The sequence below is a fragment of the Cynocephalus volans genome, chromosome 3 (genome assembly GCF_027409185.1).
Source record: "Cynocephalus volans isolate mCynVol1 chromosome 3, mCynVol1.pri, whole genome shotgun sequence".
Taxonomy (NCBI): domain Eukaryota; kingdom Metazoa; phylum Chordata; class Mammalia; order Dermoptera; family Cynocephalidae; genus Cynocephalus; species Cynocephalus volans.
In genome coordinates this window covers 168,287,729-168,308,404 of record NC_084462.1, presented here as the reverse complement: position 1 = coordinate 168,308,404, position 20,676 = coordinate 168,287,729, and the positions used below count along the sequence as shown (strand labels likewise).

General features: G+C 46.3%; 1 protein-coding gene across 1 annotated transcript in view; it reads left to right on the top strand.

Annotated features, from left to right (window-relative positions):
* The first annotated feature begins 1,336 nt into the window (after positions 1-1,336).
* The window catches only part of KCNK10 (potassium two pore domain channel subfamily K member 10), a 123,591-nt gene continuing 104,251 nt past the window's right edge, over positions 1,337-20,676 (top strand). The window contains exon 1 of the mRNA XM_063091092.1: positions 1,337-1,388. Coding sequence (XP_062947162.1) covers positions 1,337-1,388 — 52 coding nt within the window. The remainder of the gene's footprint in view (positions 1,389-20,676) is intronic.

Genomic DNA, 20,676 nt, shown 5'->3' with positions numbered 1-20,676 from the left:
GGAGAGGGGTGCTCCAGGTTTAGCCTCTTTCGGGGAACATGGCTGGGATCCCTTCGCACTTGCCCGTGCTGGGTCCCCGGGCTCCCAGGGCCGCCGCTTCCCGGAGTCGCCGGATCTTGGCAACTCCGCTTTCCTGCGCCTCTCTCCAGCCTCCAAGCAGCGTCCCCAGTAGGGCTGCAGGTAGCTGGGGAAGGGACCAGGCTGTGCCTGGGGAGCGAGCTTCCCCGGGCTAGGAGAGCGCAGCCGACGCGGAGCGGTCCCAGAACAAAAGGCTCATGGCTGGCACCGGCCTCCTCGGGGTGCGGTGCAGACGTGGGTTCGGGGCTCAGGCGGGAGAGCCAGGCGCGGGAGGGGACTGTAGAGAAAAAATGAAGTGAGTAAAGAAGGGGAGGGGGCGCGCAGGGTGGGCGCGGTGAGAAGAGGTCACCCCCGAGGCAGAGGTCTGCGGCGGGGCCGCAGCGGCCCTTCCTCCGCCTCCTGCAGCGCCTTCCAGGCAGCCAAGCGTGTCTCCGGCTGCAACTCCACGGAGCGCGCCGCGGCCGCCTCCACGCCGGCCGCCCGAACCAGTAAGTAGCGGCGCGCCCGCCGCTCGCTCCTCCGCCCCGCCTTGGCTTCCCTGCCGCCGCGCCCACCGCCGCCGCCGCCCGCTGCCCGGGGGCTCAGCGCGCCTCCCCGGCCGGGAGGCTCGGTCCGCAGCGCGCCCTGCGCGGGGCGTCTGCGGCGCGCGGCGGGGAGGGAAGCCCTAGCCGCGCGCTCCCCGGGCGCCGCGCCACCCCTACGTCCAATGGCTTTCGGGGGGTGGGGAGTTGGGGGGCGTCGCCCGGGGGCCAGGCACCGCGGCCGGGGTGGGGCGTGTGCGCCCTGCGCGGCCGAGCGAGGCTGACGTGCCAGCCCAAGCGCGCGCCCGGGAGTGTGTGTGCGGGAGTGTGTGCGCACACGCCTTAGGGGGCCGGAGGGACACCGCAGTGGGCTTCTCCCTAGCCCCGGCCTTCGGGCTGCTCAGACCCCAACCTGCCGGCAGCGCCTTTGGGAAGCAGCCTACCTCTCCATCCTTTCATCCACCCCTCGCCGCCGGTCATACTTTTCCTTTCACCTACCGGGCCGCGGCCGGCCACCCCCCCCCCAACCGGTGCAAACACCCAAACCGTCTCCAGTGCTCTCCTAAGCCAGCATTTTCCCATCTGTCTTTCCTTGGGGCTCCTCCACGAGCCAGTCTAAGGCTTCCCCCCATCCTTGGAAATTGTTTTGTTGGACTGCTGTACCGAGGCGTGTAAAGCTTGAGGACTTTATTATCATTTTATTCTTTTCATTTCCTCCCCTTCTGGGCAACGGAGCAATGAAATTTCCAATCGAGACGCCAAGAAAACAGGTGAACTGGGATCCTAAAGGTTGGTATCTCCGACTTTCGGCCGCCCCCGCCCTGCCTCCGTCTCCGTCTCCGTCTGCTGGTGTGCGCGCTTCCTGGAGGAAGCACTCTTGCTCCCGGCAGCGTGTGTCCTGAGGCTGGGGAAGGCGCCTGGGGACTGCAGCGCGGGTGGGACGAGGGTGGAGGCAGTGTGGGTTCCGAACCCAGATAGTGCCTGCCATTATCATGTAATCATTGTCCCTCCTGGATTGTTTCTAAATCTATTTAAAGATATGATACACCAAGCCGGCTGTTGGGCTTGAAATTGCATCAAGTGTCGGCGTTTGCTTTTGACTTTGTGTGTGCGAGTGTGTCTATATGTGTGTGTCCTTTGTTTCTGGTGATCTTTGTCTCTCTGGCAGATGGGTGGGGTGCCTCCCCCTGGACCCGGAGCTGCGCCACATGCCCAAGGTGTCCTCAGTGGGAAAGGTTTCCTGGCAGCAAGTGTGGCTGGGATCTGCAGCAACGGTCCCTAGGGGTGGCCCTTCTCATAGGGCATGCAGAATAATGGAGCCCACAGGGCCTCCCAGTCTTCTTTCAATCTTATTACCAAACCAGGGAGCTAGTTTGGCTCAGGTCAGAGTAGAAGCGGGAGTGGGGAATGGTTTGTAAGAAGGGTGGGGCTGGCAAGGGCCCAGGGAGGGGGCACACTGTGTGTCTGCCAGAGTAGTGCTGGTTCACATGCATTTTTGAATGTTGAGTGATGTTCCCTTGGTGCAGAAGGGTGTGATTAAGACAGATTTCTGTGTGCCTACATAGGCCACCAGTGTCTGTAATTAGCATACAGATGTTAAGGCTGCTCTAGAGTGATCAGTATAGGAGCAGAACAAGTTAAAACAGGGTGTCCAGTTGTGACAAGAATGTTCTTTAGCATTTCTCTTAGCTCATCCAAAGGCTGAGTCTGGCTAGGCAACGCCTCTGTTTAAGTACTGGTGTTGAAATTTATTTGGTGTGTGTATGTGTGTGAAATGTTCTTTATAAGCACATTTCTTTTTCTCCAGACTGGAAAGAGGAAACTCATTCATTTGTTGAGTAAATGTTTTATGAATTACCTGGCTGTTGAAGAGTGAGTGAAAGGGTCTTGCCCTTTTTAGACTGAGGTGTTTTTAAACACCTTAAATACAACCCGAACTGCCTATTTTGTCTCTAAATCTCTGGAAATATGAAAGGGTGCCTTGCTTTTTTTTTTTTTTTTTTTTTTGTATTCCTGCAAAACATATTTATCTAATACCTGCTACATACCAAGCACTGTCCTAGGCACTGGAGGTACAGTCATAACAGGAAGACAAAAATCCCTGCCTTCTTGGAGTTTACAGTGAGGGAAATAGATCTAAATCAATTAGTGCTTGGAGGAGTGCATAATTAGAAGCTTATGTATGTTCCATGGAGGAGAGCATCAGGGTTTTAAGAAAATATCTGATAGAAGATATTGACAAGGACCAGGGAAGGAGGGTGGTCAGGGAAGGCTTCCTTGAGGAGGTGACACTTGTACTGAGACCTGGAGGATGTGTAGGAGTTAACTGGCTAAGGAGGAGGGGAACTGCTGCAGAAGAGGGAACAGCAAGTGCAAAGGTCCTGAGGCAGAAGAAACCTGTGTCTTTGAGGAACTGAAAGAAGGTTCCCATGGCTAGAGCAAAGAGCAAGGGAGCTTGTGTTTTGAGAAGTGACTGGAGGATCCAAAGGATAGAGACCCCAAAGCCCTATGTTGGAGGTGGGGTAGGGTTGTGGGATGGGAAAAGGAGGGTAGTCTTTACCTTAAGCCACTGAAGAGTTTCAAGCTGAGGACTGACATGATCTGAACTGTTTCAAAACAAGTGCTTTGTGGCTCTTGTGGATGTGGGGGGCCAGATATGATGGTGGCATGGACCAGGGGTGTTGCTGTGGGCATGGAGAAGTAGGTGGAGTAGAGAGCTATGGGGGATGTGAAATCCACAGACTTGGCGTGAATAATGTGTGGATGTAGAAGAACTGGAATGGCTGGGATGGCAGCCAGAGCAGCACCAGTCTTGAGGGAAAGCTCCTGAGTTCAGTCTAGGACTTGTTGAATGGGAGATGTTCTTTAGACATCCAAAGGGTGTGTCAAGTGGGCAGTTGTCTAAAGGCTGGGGCTGGGATCTTCAAGGAACTCTGTCAGAGAAAGACTCCTACCAGACTGATTTTGTGCAGCTGGCCATGGCTTTTAAAATACATTTCTATATGATTGTCATTCTGTATATTCATGTCACAGTGATAAACACAATGAATTTTACACAGTGAAGAAAAGCATGCAAGTAGCATCTACAATTACAACCAATGCTGCTAAAAAATGTAAAGACCTCAATAAAAATAATAACATTTAACAAGCAATCAATGCATGCCAGGAATTTTATGTACATTATTTTATACCTTTATTTACACATTATTTTTCTGATGGTATAAGTGTTCTTATCACACTTGACACTTGATTGCCATCATGACACCACTAAGCTGTCTTCTGGTGAGGTGCTCTGACTTCATGCACGGTTTTCTCTAAAGGTGGGAGTGATAATAATCTTCCTTAGCCAGGGGGTTGGAGGTAGGAGGAGAGTGGGGAGCGAGGGTGGCATATGTCACATCTGTATAGGATTATATGCCAAGCACTGGTCTAATGCTTTAAGTAAATTAATTATTTTTTTGATGGTTGGCTGGCATGGGGAATACATATATTAATTTAACTTTCACAAAAACCTTAGGAGGAAAGTATTGTGCTAATTCTACAGATGAGGGGAATAAGGAACAGAGAGGTTTAGTAACTTGCCCCAGGTTGCACAGCTAGTGGGTGGTGGGACTGGACTAGAATCTGGGCTCTTAAGCACTCTTCCAGGCTGTGTCTCTTGTCACTGGGACCTCTCTGGCTCTTGCCTGGTGAGACTCCCAAAGTTCAAGGACTGGAGAAGCCTGTTGGGAAGAGGAAGAGGAGAAGAGAGAGGATGAGGAGGAAGAGGGATTGGAAGAGAAGGAGGAATGAGAAAGAGTGAGGCAGTGAATCAGCCTTTCCCCACTCGTTCCTTTCTCCTCTAACCCATCTCACATCTTGACTTCTTGTGACTGGTGGATAAGTCACTGGCCACTGGACAGACTTTGGGTCTGTTTTTTGAAGTTCAGGTTTATGCAGACCAAGTGTGTTTAGGAGGGCAAAGAGGAACATGAAAGATGAAGGGGACCTTAGTGTTCTAATGGAAAAGTGGAGGGACAGTTCATGTTACGTGGACTGTAGGATTTGGCTGTTAACAACAGACTTGAGCCTTCAGGCAGAAGTGCTCGTGAGTTGCGGAAGGAGGTTGTAATTATGATGTTTTGCTGACAGCCCCATTACCTACAATTTAATAACACAAAATGAAGGTGGTTTGAGAATAGATTGGTTTTGATTGCACTTGGGTGAGTTAAGCAAAGCACTGTGAAGAGGTGGACGTGCAAAAATAAGATCTAGATGTAAAATGATTAGTTTCTGGTCAGCTGTGGCCTTCCTCTATATTCACAGAACAGAGCCTTCTGCAAAGGGAGTTACTGTTTGTGTAGGACCTACACAGCATTAGATTGGCACTACGTATTAGCTTTCATAGCAGACTTTATGTGCATTTTAAATCACCAGGATTACTTGTTGATGATTCTCTGCCTAAAATTGAGATTAGCTTGCTGCTTATGTATGTTAAAAGCTTTTAAAAACTAGTAAGAAAAGCAAACAGTATTCCAATGGCTTGAGGCAAGTAGATCAATATGGTGTAAAAAATTTTGGATTTTGGGTCAAAAGAACTAGGTTTTAGAATCAGCCACACAGCAATAATTAGCTGTGTGGCTTTGGGCTGCTCTTTTAGCCTCTCTGGGCTTCACTTTCCTCCCATGAGGAAAGGGCCCATTGACATTGCCTCTGTCTACCTCTTTGACTTTATTTCTACAGCTCCCCCCTTGATCTGATCTTTGGGCCACTTGGCTTCTTTTTTTTTCTCAAATAGATCACACTTGGTCCTGTCTCAGGGCCTTTGTACTTGTGGTTTCCACTGCTTATAATGCAGAAGGTTGGCTTTTTTCCATCATTTGGATCTCAGTTCAGATGTCTCCTTGTTAGCAAGGGCTTCCCTGTCCCATCTGAAGACCTCTCCTCCTGTTCCCCAGGCTTGTCACTATTATGTCATCTCTCATTGTCTTCCTGGCACTTCTCATGATCTGAAATCATCTTACTCATGTGCCACCTTTGATGCCAGCCTCTGAGCTCCATGAGCAGGGACTTTCCCCATCTTGTTCATTGTCACCCCCCCAGTGCCCTGGGAAATGCCTGACACATGGGAGACACTCATTAACCTTTTGTTGAATGAATGGGTGGGTGGTGGGATGGATCAGAGAGGATCAAAGGCTTTATGCATCACAGAAATTCCAGGACTCCTCTAAACTACAAACGGTGAGATACAAATAAGGAGAAAAGAAGATATCCTCAAATAATGGGATATCAGAAATGACACTGACATTCTCACTTCCTTGCAGGCTCCCAGCTCTCTAAAGCCTCCAGCAACTGTTTTCCTTCTTTTCTTCCCTTTCATTAGGAGCAAAAAGGCTGAATGGGAGTGGGGTGGGTGTGGGTAGGTGGGCTGATCTAGCCTGGCAAATATATGGTCAGTGTCTAATTAATAATTTGGCTCATATTAGGTATCAAAGAGTGGCTATCTGCAAAACTGGAGCTGGATTTTTTTAATAAAAGCTTCACTTTTACTGCATACTTTAGTGCAAAATTCCTGAGAGGCCCGTACCGTACGTGTGTAGCACCTTTCAGTTTACAGAACACTTTTTGCAAATGATTTCATATGTTCTTTAAACAACACTATTTTTGTAGATATAAGAGTCTCAGATTTACCGATGGGTAAACAAAGATGTAGAAAAGATAAATGATTTATTTGGGGACCCAAAGCTGCAGGCAGGCAGAGCTGGGGCCAACACAGGCCTTTCAGTGCTTACATCCAGGGCAATTTCTCTCAAACTTTTCTTCCTTCTAGGGTTTTTGTTCAGTCCACACTCTCCTACTCCTTCATCTTTAAAAGTGTATTTAAAGGTTTCACTGAGTTGTTTAGAGGACACAGTCTCTGCATTGATGAGTGAGTCCTTGGTCAATGGCTGTTTTCAGCAGGTCATACTTACTTGCTCAGGCCAAAACTTTTTGTTCTCCCACGCATGCAGGTGAAGACCCTTGTATCCCACTTCTGCTGTCCTGGCTAAAAGGAGATTCTGGTCTCTTGTAAATGAATTTCTATCTCATATTCCACTTGCTAGGTCACTTAAGTGCTGTCTTTATTAATGTGTTTCCAAACACACATTTGCATAGCTTAGATTTTCTGGAAAGAAATAATCCATTTTTGATTTAATATCCAACTTTCAGGAGATCAGCATTCCAAATGGGATTAATAACGTGCCAAAATCACCACAATTATACTAGAAAGTACAGAGCAATGATGTTCCAATGCCTGGGCCAACATTTGCTTCAACTTCTTTTCTGGCAATGTCTAAGGAAGGTTTATCATCCTTTTGCCAATCCCAGTGATCACTGGGTAAGAATTAAGACTGCATAGGTTGACTTTGCTACTCTTTCCTGTTTCCAAAGTATCTGTGCTTTGGTTTCATAGGAGCCTCACCTTAAATCAGAAGTATTTAAAAATATAACATGGTCTTGCCCCAAGTTGGGAGCAAGTCTAGGTTAAATGGCCATAACATGCATTTAATCTTCTATCAGGTTATTGAAAGAATGTATATGCTGAACCAGATCTACCATAACTACTTCCCATATGACCTCAAATTCCATCATGAGAAACAAATACCTTGGCCTAAAGAACATTCTCAACTGGTAGAATCCAGGAGCTGACCCAGGTTGTTCCATGGTTAAATTGAGTAACGATGGACTGTCCCCAATTTTCAGAGAAAAAAATAAATTAATGAATATACTCTTTTCATCTCTAAGCTTCTGTCTTATCAATTTTTCTTAAACATTTGGTGCCTGACTTCTTGTCTCATGTGACAAAGTGAGTGAATGTTTCATTGTCAAATATCACACCTGATATGGAGCATATCTATTCAGCCTGTCAGGCTCACATCACATTAAATTCAGTAAGTTATACTATTTCTCTTTATTCTGCTAAAATATTCGATGTGTTATTTATTTTGGGGACCTCCGAGTCTGCTTTCACACAAGAAACTCATTTTCCTGGTAGTAAAATTGTTGCTAACTTGTATGTCAGAATGACAAATATTGTCATTTTAGGCCTATCTGCAAAGGTCACTGTGACTTCTAGTGACTTCAAATCTTCATTGTTTCTTCAAGCATCTCTTTTTAAACTGCAAACACCACTGCCTTCTCTCCCCAAGTCCCCCTACATTGAGTAGTTGAATAAGAAAAATGAGGGTCCTTTGCAGAACAGATAGCAGTTGAGATCAGAAGTCTGTAGGAGTGAGGGGGTGGAGAGAAATGAAGGGAGAAAGGAAGGAAAGGAGAAATGAAGGAGGAATTCCCTGTGATTACCTGGTTTACATAGGGCAGCAAATCCTGTTTCCCTCTTGCCAATCCTATGTTTTCCCAACCATTCACTCTGCTTCACATTGACCTCTATGGAAAGGGGAAGTGACGGGATGGAAAGTTATTAGTAGTATGAAAACTAGAATCCCCTGAAATTCTACCCAGCCCCACCCCACTCTGATGCCCATCCCTCCCCTCCTCCCCAGCTCTGGGAATGGCAGAGGATGAGGATGTAATTCCCCTCTTGACCTGTCTTGCCAATGGTTCTGGCGCTCACCTCCCACCCAACCTTAAAAGGAGGATTAGAAAGTCAGGTTTCATTTTCAGTTCATAGTACTCAGTCCCAGACACTTAGAAAGGAGAGAAAAAAAAAAAAAAAAACAAAAAACTCAAAGTGTGTCCGCAAACCACAAATGAATGTTCTAGGCAGTAAATATGAGGTCTTCATTTCCCTTTTCTGGATGACAGTGATCAGCCTGACACTGATAAACTGTCCACTGACAGTACCCCTAGGACCAGAGCCCGTCAGCGGATGGCCCCTTTGACCTCCGTAATGCTTATGGAGGGACATCTGCCAGGTGGGTGGAACCAACACGATGACCTCACTTCTGGTGCCACATTTAAGTAGATTCCATAACCAAGCCATGCAGAGCTGACCTCCTAACCAACTCTAACCTTCTCTGGGTCATCCAGTAAGTGCCCTTCATAACAGCATCTGAGCACAGAAAGAGACGGTCACTTTCATTCACCTTTCTGCTTCAGCCAAGGGAGCTGTTGGTAAAAACAGCTTCTTTCTGTTTTATCATTAAACTCTTTCTCTAATTCCCTACGGGCTAAACGTAAAAAGGAATCCAGTAGCTCACTGTGCCAGTGTTAAACATACTTCACGCCATATCTCAGTTGTGGTTGAAGTTTCCCAATTTGGGACAAGACTGTATTGTATTTTTTAAATGCTTCTGAATTAAAGTGAGGCTGATATGGAGCCAAAGCACAGATGTTTTGGAAATAGAGTGAAATAGCAAAGTCAACCTGCTCAGTCTTAATTCCACACAGTCATAACTGAGATTGGCAAAAGGATGATAAAGCTCCCTTAGACACTGCTGGAAAAGACGTCACCCACCGTACAGTGTAGGAGCTTGGGGCAGGGGTTGGGGGAGGACCGGGGTTCTGGGGCTGGCTCTGCCACTTTCATGGAGAGGGAGGGAGTTGGGTTGCTGATTGTTAAGATTCCTTCCATCCCTCACAGTCTTAGATCGCCTGGGTCCTTATTTGAGCTACACCATTTGATAGTGGCTGATTTGGGCAAGTTGCTTCATTTCTCTGTGACTTAGTCTCCTCATCTGTAAGACAGAGATCATTATAGCCAATACTTCTTGGCTTGTTATGCAGATTAAATAAAGTGATTCATACAAAGCTCTTAGAAGAGAGCTAGAGCATCATAAGGGCTCTGTGAGTGGTACCTGCATCATGCTGTTATCGTGGTTGCAGGGGACAACCTGTGAGGTCAGGTAGGCTTTAGCTTAGCCTCTTGAGAAGCATCTGGTTCACTATCCAGATTATCTGGGCAGCTGGCCCGTAGCAGAGCCCACTCATCCTGGGAGTCTCTTAGGTTTCCAGTACTCTCAGTCTATGTTTTAAAAAACCTAAGCGGTTCTGGTTAAACCAGAGAAAATGCCAGGGGAAGAACATGGTTTGAAATCTCAATAGGTGAGTCTGAGTTATTGTTCTACTAATTTTATTAGCTGTGTAGGTGTCTTAGTCCATTTGGACTGCTATAACAAAATGCCATAATCTTGGTAGCTTATAAGCAACAGAAATTTATTTCCCACTGTCTGGAGGCTGGGAAGTACAAGATCAAGGCACTGGTAGATTCAGCATCTGGTGAGGACCCATTTCCAGCTCATACATGACATCTTCTTGCTGTGTCCTCATATGGCAGAAGGAGCGAGGGGTCTCTCATGGGCTTCTTTCATAAGGGCACTAATCCCAATCATGAGGGCTGCACCCCCATGACCTAACCACTTCCCAAAGGCCCCACCTCCTAATACCATTATCACTTTTGGGGTAGGATTTCAGCATATGGATTTGTGACTTGGTCTCCTCAACTGTAAGACAGAGATCATTGCAGCCAGTACTTCCTTGGTACACAGACATTCAGATCAAAGCACTGTGTAAACTCGGGCAGGTCATTTAACCATTCTGAGCCCTAGTTTTCACAGTAACACCTACTTCACAGTTGCTGAGATGATCAGATGAGATAAATGTGAACAAGCTTTATAAACTGTTAAAATTCTGGACCAGCATTTCCCAAGGTGTGTTCTATGAGACACAGACTAGTAACAGATGCTTTGAGAAAAAAAAAAAAAAAGTTCCATGGTCAAGTCAGTTTGCAGGAGGATGGGTCTGAGTCCTTCCTGGAGAGTCATCATGCACATTAGCTTGTTCCTGTATTACTGTGTAACAAATAACACCAACATGTAGTGGCTTAAACCACTGACAAATGTTTATTATCTCATAGGTTCTGTGGCTCAGGAATTGGGGAGAATTGAGCTGGGTGGCCTGGCTAAAGGCTCCACCTGGTATGCCTCCCCTGATAAACCTGCAGCACAGAAATCTGTTTAATTTTATTTAATGCTGCTATTTCTCAGTTAACCAGAGAATCATGATTCATTTAATTCTGTTTATCCTTTCCTTCACCCACTGCTTGAAACATTTGAGAAAGACAAGGAGCATGATGATGATTTACAGACAATATATGGTTTTATAATTGATCCCAATACCTACCAGTCCAAACTTTTTGTATTATTCAGATACAAAAAACATCTATCTTGTGTGGGCACCATGCTAGGTGTCAATATGTAAAACATTACCAAAAAATGACCACATGATATACTCTATTTTTTCTCACTGCGAAACCAGATGTTAAGTGTGAAAACTCATGGTCCCAACGTCTCTTACACGTTCCTCTTCTTTACAACCTCCCTTCTTTGTATAGATTCAGTGGCTGAAAACCTAACCTCCTTGGACAAAGCCGGAAAAAAGCAGGATGGCCTCCAGGCTGAGCAGTAGAAACGCTGGAGAATAGGGTGTCTGCTGTGTGTCTGGTGTGTGCCTGCAATGACCGCAGGCCACGTGTCCGTATGGTGTGATGGAAACGCCAGTCAGAATCTAGCCAAGAGGGCAGGGACAGTGTGCCTGGGGTGACGGGCACACATGCAGATAAAAGCCACTGATAGAGGGAGGGCTGTGAGCTCTCCCTGTCATATTTTGAGTCAACATTTTTTTGATGATGTTTTTCTGTACATTCTTGAGAAAATAAATTTCAGGAAGCGGGATGCATTCGATGCTGTAGAGGTCCCCCGTTTTCCAAACACTCTGCGCCTGGCTTTTTCCTGAGGCGACTTTATATTCTGAAAAAAGTTTTGGAGCTTCTGTGTTCTGAGCAGAGGAGAGTGAATATGGTTTCTTTTGAGTACTGCTGTGAACTGGAGAATGGTCAGGAGCTAGACATTGTTGAATATGTCACTTCTCACACAAATACAGGGCCTAGGACAGGGTGAGAGTGGGTTGAATGAGGCTGCCTGAGACCCCAGTCACGTTCAGGAGCCAGTGCTTGTGGCGTCTGTAACCATAGTAACCAAGGACTGAAAAGTCTCAGTGCACTAGTATGCCATTGTGCCCACCTTCTGGTTCTGTTGCTTCCTCTGTTCCTTCCAGGAACTCCCCCTGTCCCTCCCCCCACATAGCAACTGACTTTTGGTTGGTTTCCACACTGGTGAGTTTAACTTTGAACTAACTATACTTCCTGTGGACCCGTTGTTAATTCCTGGATCTGCAATGGATTCATTATGACCTAGACTAAGCCACATGCACGTAATTTCCTCAGCTTTTCCATTTTTACTATGAAAAAATTGCCATAATTCATACTGTAGATTTACTTGCAACTCTGCATAACAGTAGTGGCTCCTGGTGCTCCCAGTAATGTTCCTGTACTCACGGTCTGGCTTAGATCTTGCAATTTTGGGGTGTGTTCTAAAAGAGCAGAGAAAGCCAGTGAGTGAGGCGTGGTAAAGAGAAGCCTGGCTCTGGTCAGGAGGTGTGGATTTTGGTAGTGGCTGCAGAGAGGTGTGGCGTGGCACATGACGGTGGGGAGGTGGGTGGTGGGGTTACCCTGATGATGCGGGGTGTAGAAGGTCCCAGTAAGGAGTTTTGTTTTTTCCTGAGAATAACGGGAAGGCCTTGAATGATGTGAATCAGGAAGATGACACAATCAGATTTCCGTTTTAAAGATTATTTAAATTATTTACAAATCAGATGATTAATTCAGTGAATATTTATGGGGGACACTGTGTGCCAGGCATGGTGCTGAGTGCCGGACTTATCTGTGTCTTCTTGTAGAAATCACAGGAATTGGTGAAAAAAATTGGGGCAGGGAAAAGCTTTTCTTGACATCTTTGTTTTATGACAACTTATTTCAAACTTCCAGTTGCAAATGGGGGGTGTAACTTAAAGCAATGTCTATTGCCTTTTCAATTTTCCGTTAATTAAAATAATCTTTTCACGGCTTTGTTACATAGCCCTTGATTCTGTGCTAATTTACATATCTGGAGTCCACGAATCAATAAACCAGACGCTATGGTGCCCCCATATTCTCTTGTACTTCAAACGCCTTTTGGAAGCATGTGGCTATCAGTTTAGCACAATGGGCCTAGTAAAAATGGCCAGTGTCCCCTGCTTACCCGCTATCACTTTGTTCCTGGTATGTCTGGAGGTATTGTGACATTGGGGTATTTCTCCCTTGACTACAATGGGACCGCCTGCTAGTTGTGCCCTTGTAGCCTCAGCTGGGAAGGCCTCCCAAAAGCCTGAATTAATGAGAGGCTATGATGTGCTGATCCCTTTCTCTGGCAGGGTGAGAACACAGTTTCTAAAGGAGCATGAATGCCTACTTGTCAGGCAGTAATCTCCTCATTCAGCCTCAGTTCTAAAGCCAGGCGGATCGGATAGCCATAGGGGGGTGGGATTCGAGGAGCCCTATAAGTCCTTCTCTACAACCGACTCGTGTCACTCTTTCCCATGACACTTGGGATGCCCACAGTCTATCAGGTGCTTTATTCATCAGCTCCTGTCACTCATCCATCTGTTTATTTCATAAACATTTATTGAGTGAGTGCTCACAGAAATGGGACTAGGCACTAGACACAGAAAGAGGAAAAAGACCTGAGACTGTGCACCCAGAGAAGCCATAGTCTGGCCACTGAGACAGGTGCATAATCATGTAATTATGATATACCATGATGAATGCATTGATGGAGATAGGATTAAAACATCATCTCCAGAACACATCTTGTTAAAATGCAAATATAGTTCCTCAGGGTAACATATTAACTCTCAATTACCCACTGGTACAGCCAAGTTAATTGTTTCCGTGAGAAAGTTGGGCCAAGAGGAAATGGAACAGGACCCACATGTATGGATGGGTTGGCATAAAGTCAGGGAGGGAAAAGTCAGAAGCATGGATGACAGGCTTTGGGGAGGTGCCTGGTAGGGAGCAGACGGATGGCCCTGGAGGGCAGAAGGACACTGAAGGCACCTTCCACTTGCATGAATGTTGCTCACATTAAACTCACTTGAGGAAGTAGAAGGGTTTGAAGACATTTAAGCCCACTGAGGCTTCTCAGAGGCCAGTTCCGAGACTGGTCAAGAATCTTGCCCTTGCCCACACAGCAGAGGGGACAAAGCACTGTTTGAACCCTTGTCTGCTAACCTGCATTATTCCACAGGGCCTTTTGTGGCAATGCCAACAGCTGCTGGGCCTTTTTTCTCTTCCCCCTCCTTTGGGAAAAATAATTAATAGGGCTCCACTGTAGCCTGGGGCATATTGGTTCTGAGATTTTGAACTAAATTCTCTGTAAGTCTATAGCAAATACTAATGAGTGTGTACCCAGCCTCTTGGAGAAGACATCCATTCATTTATTCAGTGAGTATTTATTGAGTGCTTTCTTGGTGCAGGGCACTGTTCTAGGCCCTGGAGGTGCAGCAATGACCAAGACAAAGTTTCTGCCCTCAAGAGACTTACCATCCAGCCAAGGCTTAGCCCTGCTTACAGATACTCAGGTCAACTTCTGCGTTTCAGAAATCTGTTTCAGACACACATTCGACAAGTAAAGTGGTTCAAAACATTATACCAAGGATGAAAATGAGGCCATTCTGATCTTACCATCCTCTGGAAAAAATATTTAGTTTGATAATTTAGCAAGGAATGAGTGTTGATCCTGCCAAAGGCAGCAATACTCTGTTAGAAAATTCAGTGATTTCACAGAAGGCTTCAGAACTTCCTAGTTTGTATTCAAGTTTTAAGAACTTTTGTTAATTAGGACTCCGTGTCTTGTGCGTGTATACTGGGGTGAGAGGAGAGTTTGAGTCTCCTCCGTGATGACGGCCTTAAATTAATCTATGAGGAATTGCAAGAGGCCAAAATGTGAGGCGCTTAAACACACACACGTGCACACACACACACGCACACTCACACTGTTGGATGGGAACTTTTTGCTATGCGTGATTTCCAAAGTGTTTTAATTTACATGTCTTCTGAATCAGGGGATACTTGGGGCTTCTGATTGTTATGTGCCTGCCAGTCTCTTGGAGCTGCATCTGGGCTTCAGGGGCAGACTGAGGCACAACAGGAAGTCAAGGATGCCAGCCTGAGTTGCTGGAGCTTAAGGAGGCAGCAGACAGTTCGACTGGGTAGGGGTCCACTAGGAATCCAGGGGTAGGGAGAGTCTTAACTGGAGTTTGAGGCAGGTTGGCTGGGGCCACGCTTCCACTGCTAGGACTCTCAGCTGAGGCGCAGAAGAGACCTGTAGGGGCCATCCTGCCAGTAAATACAGAGATTGCTGCTGTATTTCAAACCGGTCTTAGTGATCCAGGGAACCCTGTCTGGTGGTACTGATGGTGATAACAGTGGCCGTACTGCTACAGCTGCCACTGGAGAGGAGGCAGCTCTCCAGTGTGATGGGAAGGCATATAGATGTGTCCCCAGCCATGCCATTCCCATGCTGCTGGTCTTAGGTGACAACTTACCTCTCTTTTCCTAAGTTTCCCCTCCTGAGAACCAGAACTGATAACAGTCCCCACCCCCTAGAGGTGGTAAACTCAAAGGAAACCTAGAGGAAACTATGCACACAAAGAGCAGAGCACAGTGTCTGGCACACAGCAGGCACCTGATAAACATGATGATGTTACTGTAGCACTCAGTAACTGAGGGTCTTCTGTGCATCAGACACTGTGCTCAGTGCTTAACACATAAGATACAATTTACTCTTCACAACAGCCAGAGTCATTTTGCTTGTTTTTCCAGTTAATATCCTCATGTTTAGCCAACCCACCTAGATGCTCATGGCTTCTAAGGAACTTACACGTGGTGAGGGCTTCACACCTATCTTAAAAAATATCACAGCTTTATTAAGATATAATTTATATACCATAAAACTTAACTATTTAAAATGTACAATCCAGTGGTTTTTGGTATATTCACAGTATTGTGCAACCATCATCAGTATCTAATTTTAGAAAATCTTCATGACTCCTGAAAGCAACCCCATTAGCTGTCACTCCCTGTTTTTGCCCAGTCTCTCCCAGTCCCAGGCAACCACTCATCTACTTTCTGTCTCTACAGATTTGCCTATTCTGGACATTTCATATACATGGAAATATCCAATGTGTGGCTTTTTGTGATTGACTTCTTTCATTTAGCATACTGTTTTCAAGGTTTATTCACATTGCAGCATTCCTACGTTTTAAATGAAGAAATGGACAATCATTGGAGACAGTAGTATTAGTTCCATTTTGAAGACATGGAAACTGAGGCTGAGAGTGTATGTGGAAACTGAGGCTGAGAGTGTGTATGTAACTTGCTTAGGGCCACCCCACTTGAAAGCTCTTGAGTTCTGATTTGCACCCAGGTCTGCCGTGGCTCTTTTCATGTACTTACTGGTCTCTGGCAAGACCTCTGCAGTGGATCCCCCTAGGTGTGGATGCCCTGGGCTTTAGGCCCAACCCCTCCTCATTGCTGTGGTTGTGGGGGTTCCTCCTCACAGGACTCTGATGTTTTCCATCCACCTCACGGAGGATGTGGTTTCATGGCTGTATACCATGTGCTGGCCTCTGAGACATGTGTTGGCCAGTCTAGTTCTTTTGTCCATTTCCCAAGAGTTATGATGTGAACTGGGAAAGTTATAGAAATACAAACAATGGGAGAAATATACTTTCTGGGTTCAAAGCCCAGCAATCCGGTCACCCAGTGTGATGGAGGAAATGTCATCTTTTTTGCCTTGTCTTCAACAGTAGGTTATGATGAAACACTGCAGAGGGTAAGGTGGCTCCCTTCCTCCCCCCAAGCCCCAGGACTTTTCTTGAGACATGAGACAGAGTGTCCTTTCCTCAGTTGCTGTGACATCAGTGGGCACAGGTGTTTGTGAAAGGAACAGGCCTACGACCAGCAGGCTCTTGGGCAGGGATGTGTGTCTTTGTTGACCTTGGGAGAACTAACTAGCCTATGGGGGTGAGACAGCACGTCCTATAAAGTCTTGTCTTCCTCCATGTTTTCCAAAAGCTGCTTCTTCCTGCTCTGTCCCCTTACATCCTATTCTTTGGAAAAGGCCCCTTTTGATTATTAAAAAGGCAAATGATTACATTGTATAATGTTGATTGTACTAATTATCCTGAATTGAGTATCACATATTGCACACAGGTATTGATATTCAACTCTGTGCCCCACAGATATGTACTACAATCAATGATGTTACAGTAAAAAAAACCCTAAAAAACCTAAAAGTGCAAATGAGCTTTGCATCCTGCTTCTGCCAAAGAAGGAAAATAACCTTGTGTACTTCCAGATTCTTCTAAAAACACTATGAAATCTTACTTTGACTTAACACTAGTGGGAATTGGATTAGCTAATTAGCTGAAAGCACATCAGGACTCCAGGACTTTGGTAGCAGGTGTGTGCTTGTCGTATAGGAATTTCATCAATTGTAGATTTCTCATGGAAGGGGCCCCCTTCTTGGTCTCAGTTTATGTCAGATTTTCAGCATCAGTCCTGTATAACACAGCAGATGTGATGGTGTCTGTCCTCATCCACTCATTCTTGCCACTTCAGTGCACGCTGGCTGACTTCTGACTGCCAATTCTTGCACTTTTTTTCTTCTTTTCTTTTTTGCCTTTTTCTTGATGAAGCCTACTTTGCTGCTCCCATGGGAGGCAGGAAGTGCTGGGGAGTTAGTGCAGCCAAGAGCAGTGCTCAACCAGTGATCGATGGGAGATGGTGCAGAAATGCCCTAGTTCCCTCAGCCTTGCTAGGAGAACTCAGGAATAAGTTTTGCATGGGGTCCTAGTTTCCCCGGTAGGAAATACTGCATATTTTATTGGATTTCTTGGCTGCCTTCCTTCTCCAACCCCCTACTGGTGCTTTCTTCACCTCCCAAACAAACTTCTTATGCTCATCCTTATTGTAGGATCAGCTTCTGGGGGAACCCAAATTAAGACATATGGCAAAGCTTCACGCTTCCCTTGTTTCTCTGCCTTATGCCCCAGCCAGCTAGCTTTGATGGTGGGAGTAAGGAGATAGGGTACAATGCCCCAAGATGCTTGACTTCTCAGGCAGGCCACATGGCTCTCAGGGGATATAATCTGCAGCTAATCAGCAGCTCTCTCCCCAAGACATCTTTAGTACAAATCCTGGTGCTGGTGAGTGATCCATAAAGCATGAAAAGAGAGATTAAGGCTTGATGAGGCATGTCCCAGCCTCATTAAACCATTTTGTTTTCATAATTCTCCTTCTCAGAAGAGGGCAAAATGAAGTACAGTTGATTCTCATTATTGACGATAATTATTATGTTCCATAAAGTTGCTGCAAATACTGAATTAGCAAATTTTGAACCATCGCTTCTAAGGGAAATGCAGGGTTAGGTTCCTGCGAGCCTCTGGTTACAACATGTCGCATCAGCTGATCGGTACATAAACTTGTTTTATGTGTGTTTCTGTTTAAAGACATCTTATTTAATATATATTGTTGATTCATTGACATTGAACTCATGCTTGAACAAAGCTTATTAATGCATGCATTTTCTCTGTAATGCACCCTCACATCTTCTTGCACTTAGGAACAGTAGACAGCTCTTCAGCACTGCCCTTGGGGGCGACTTTAAATACTGAGATCACTAACAAAAAGCACAGATATGTGAAAAATGTGGCAAAAATAGATCATGGAAAGGACACTTGTCTATATTATGAGAACTGACACAGAAGGATAGCACATCCCCTTGTTCAACCTCAGCTGGGGACGTGCATGTCAGGTGACTCAGAGTTTTTTTGCTGCTGTGTGCATGCCTGTGAATGACTGCAAAAGTGCCCTGAATATTGATTTTGGAGATACAAATACATTTTATCAAGTAGAAGAATTTGAAAATATGGAATCTGGGGATAATGAGAATCAACTGTCTTTCTTACCCTACCACAGTAAGACTCTATTTTAATTCGGTATGTTTATTAGACATGAGTGCCAATCTCTGTGGTAGATACTGAGATGCTAATCACATGGTCTCTGCTTGCCGTGAGGCCCCCTCCTACAAGAAATGCACTTACACGCCACTCGTGCAGAAAAGGGCAGTTTATTCACTCCAGCTGGCCAGCGTCCGTCTCCCAAGGAGCAACCAAGGAAGAGTGGCCTCGGGCCTTGGTCTTGTGGGGTTTTTAAAGGCAAAAACTACATCCCATTGGCACATGGGTTTGTCCAGGTGCACAAAGCAAGCTGGGAGCTAGGTCACGGAGGCTGAGAATGAGCCATTCGAGCAGTCAAGTATACAAGTTTTCATTGTGTATGGTTCCTGTTCCCATGTAATAGTTCACTGTGTATGGCTCCTGTTTCTATGCAATTGTTTTTTGTTTCTATGAGAAGGTCAGCGGTTTCTCATGCAGAAGATGAGGCAGTCTGCAGGCCAGACAGGGGGCAAAATGGAGTCACTTAGGTTAAGCAAGCAATTCGACAGAAGCAGACAGCGTACGTTATGAGGGTGTAGGGAGCTCTATTTCATGCTCTTAAGGAATATCCATTCTGGTGGCTCAGGAGACTGAAATTATGACACAAGACACAATGAACACTCCAGAGGAGAGAGAACCAGTTCTGTGGGAGTTTGCAGAAGGGAACGACTTCACACTGGAGGGAGAGTTTTGAACAGATCTGGAGAAACATTTTACATTTTGAGCACCTCATACACCATTGGGAAAAAGGAAGCGATTGGTCAGAACGACCTCATTCCTCCGTTGAGGCTGCCAGGCTGGGTGCCTGTTCCCACCAGTCCTGCCCTGTTCCTCTTTGGGTGAAGTGTTTCTGCTCCTCTCTGAGGCCACTGCCTTGCTTATGCTGGGCTCCTCTTTGCTGCTACAGACATCCTCTCTTGTCCTGAGCCACCCCTCCCTCCCCCACTACTTTGACATTCCCACTAGTGTATAAGCAGGTCTCAGTATCTCCCCGCATCCCCCGTGACCTCACATCTCCTGCAGCCACCACCTAATTCCTTTATGCCCTTCACAGCAAAACTGCTGAGAAAAGTGGCCTGACATCGCCGTCTCCACTTCCTCACTGCACATTCGTTCTAAGCCACCACCACGTCTCAGGGCTGTTCTTATCGAGGTCACCAGTGGCCCTTGCATCACCTTTCTCTTCTTTTGTCTTAAGTATCAGTCAGGATGCTTTCAGCTGCATGTTGCAGAATGCCCTGCAAAAAGTGGCTTATGCAATACAGATGTTGACTGTTGAGAGAGTTACTTCTCACTGAACAGGGCTGTTCCAGGGCGCTCAGCTGTTCTGAATGCCATCGAAGACCTGGGCTTGTCCCAATGCCTGCCCTGCCTTCCTCCATCATGTGGGCAAAGGCTCTGGAGGCTGGCGAGAGGCTCCAGCAGCTGTAGCACCTGCGGCACGTGAAGTGGCTTTCTTCCTTACGTGTCTCTTTTTATCGTGGAGGACTTTTTTCCTGGAAGCCCCATGCATCCTTCTTACATATCAACCCCTAAGACAATCCCTAGAAAAGGGGAATGGTATTATCCTTCTTGCCTTGAACCAATTCAGATTCATTCCCCAAGTCTGTGAGTGGGGCCCACTTTCTTTGAAATTTCGCCATTTAACCAACATTTAAGTAACACAATTTAAGTAATATTGGGTCTGTTAGTAAGGAGGGGGAGGGGCGACAGTGAGAGCCCCAGGCAGCATCTGCCCTTCTCCCTTGACATGTTGCAGCAGTTGTGGCAGGGGACCACCCCGGCCTTCTGGAAGCACTTCACTTCCGTCGCTTGCTTTGTGACATTATTTCCTCTGTGTTTCCTTCAACCTTCCAGGCCACTCCTCAGCTTCCTGTTGGCTCTTCCCTGTTGCTCTGCCTCTACTTGGTTGCATGCCCAAGCGCTTAGCCCGAGGCCCTTATTGTCTCTGTCTGCAGGTTCTCCCTAGGTGTTCTCAGCAGCCCCTCAGTACCACGTCTGTGCCATGACTTCTAGGGGTGGATCCCCAGCTGCCTCCTGACGTTTGCGCTTGGGCGTCTCATGGCCCTCTCTCTCTACAAAGACTGAAGCCAAGCTGTGGGTTTTCCATCCCAAACCTGCTCCTCCCCAAGATTTCCTCATCTCAGTGAATGACACCATCGTACGTATATACAGTTGCTTAAACTAAAATCTGGGCATGATGCGTGAGTCCCCTCTTTCC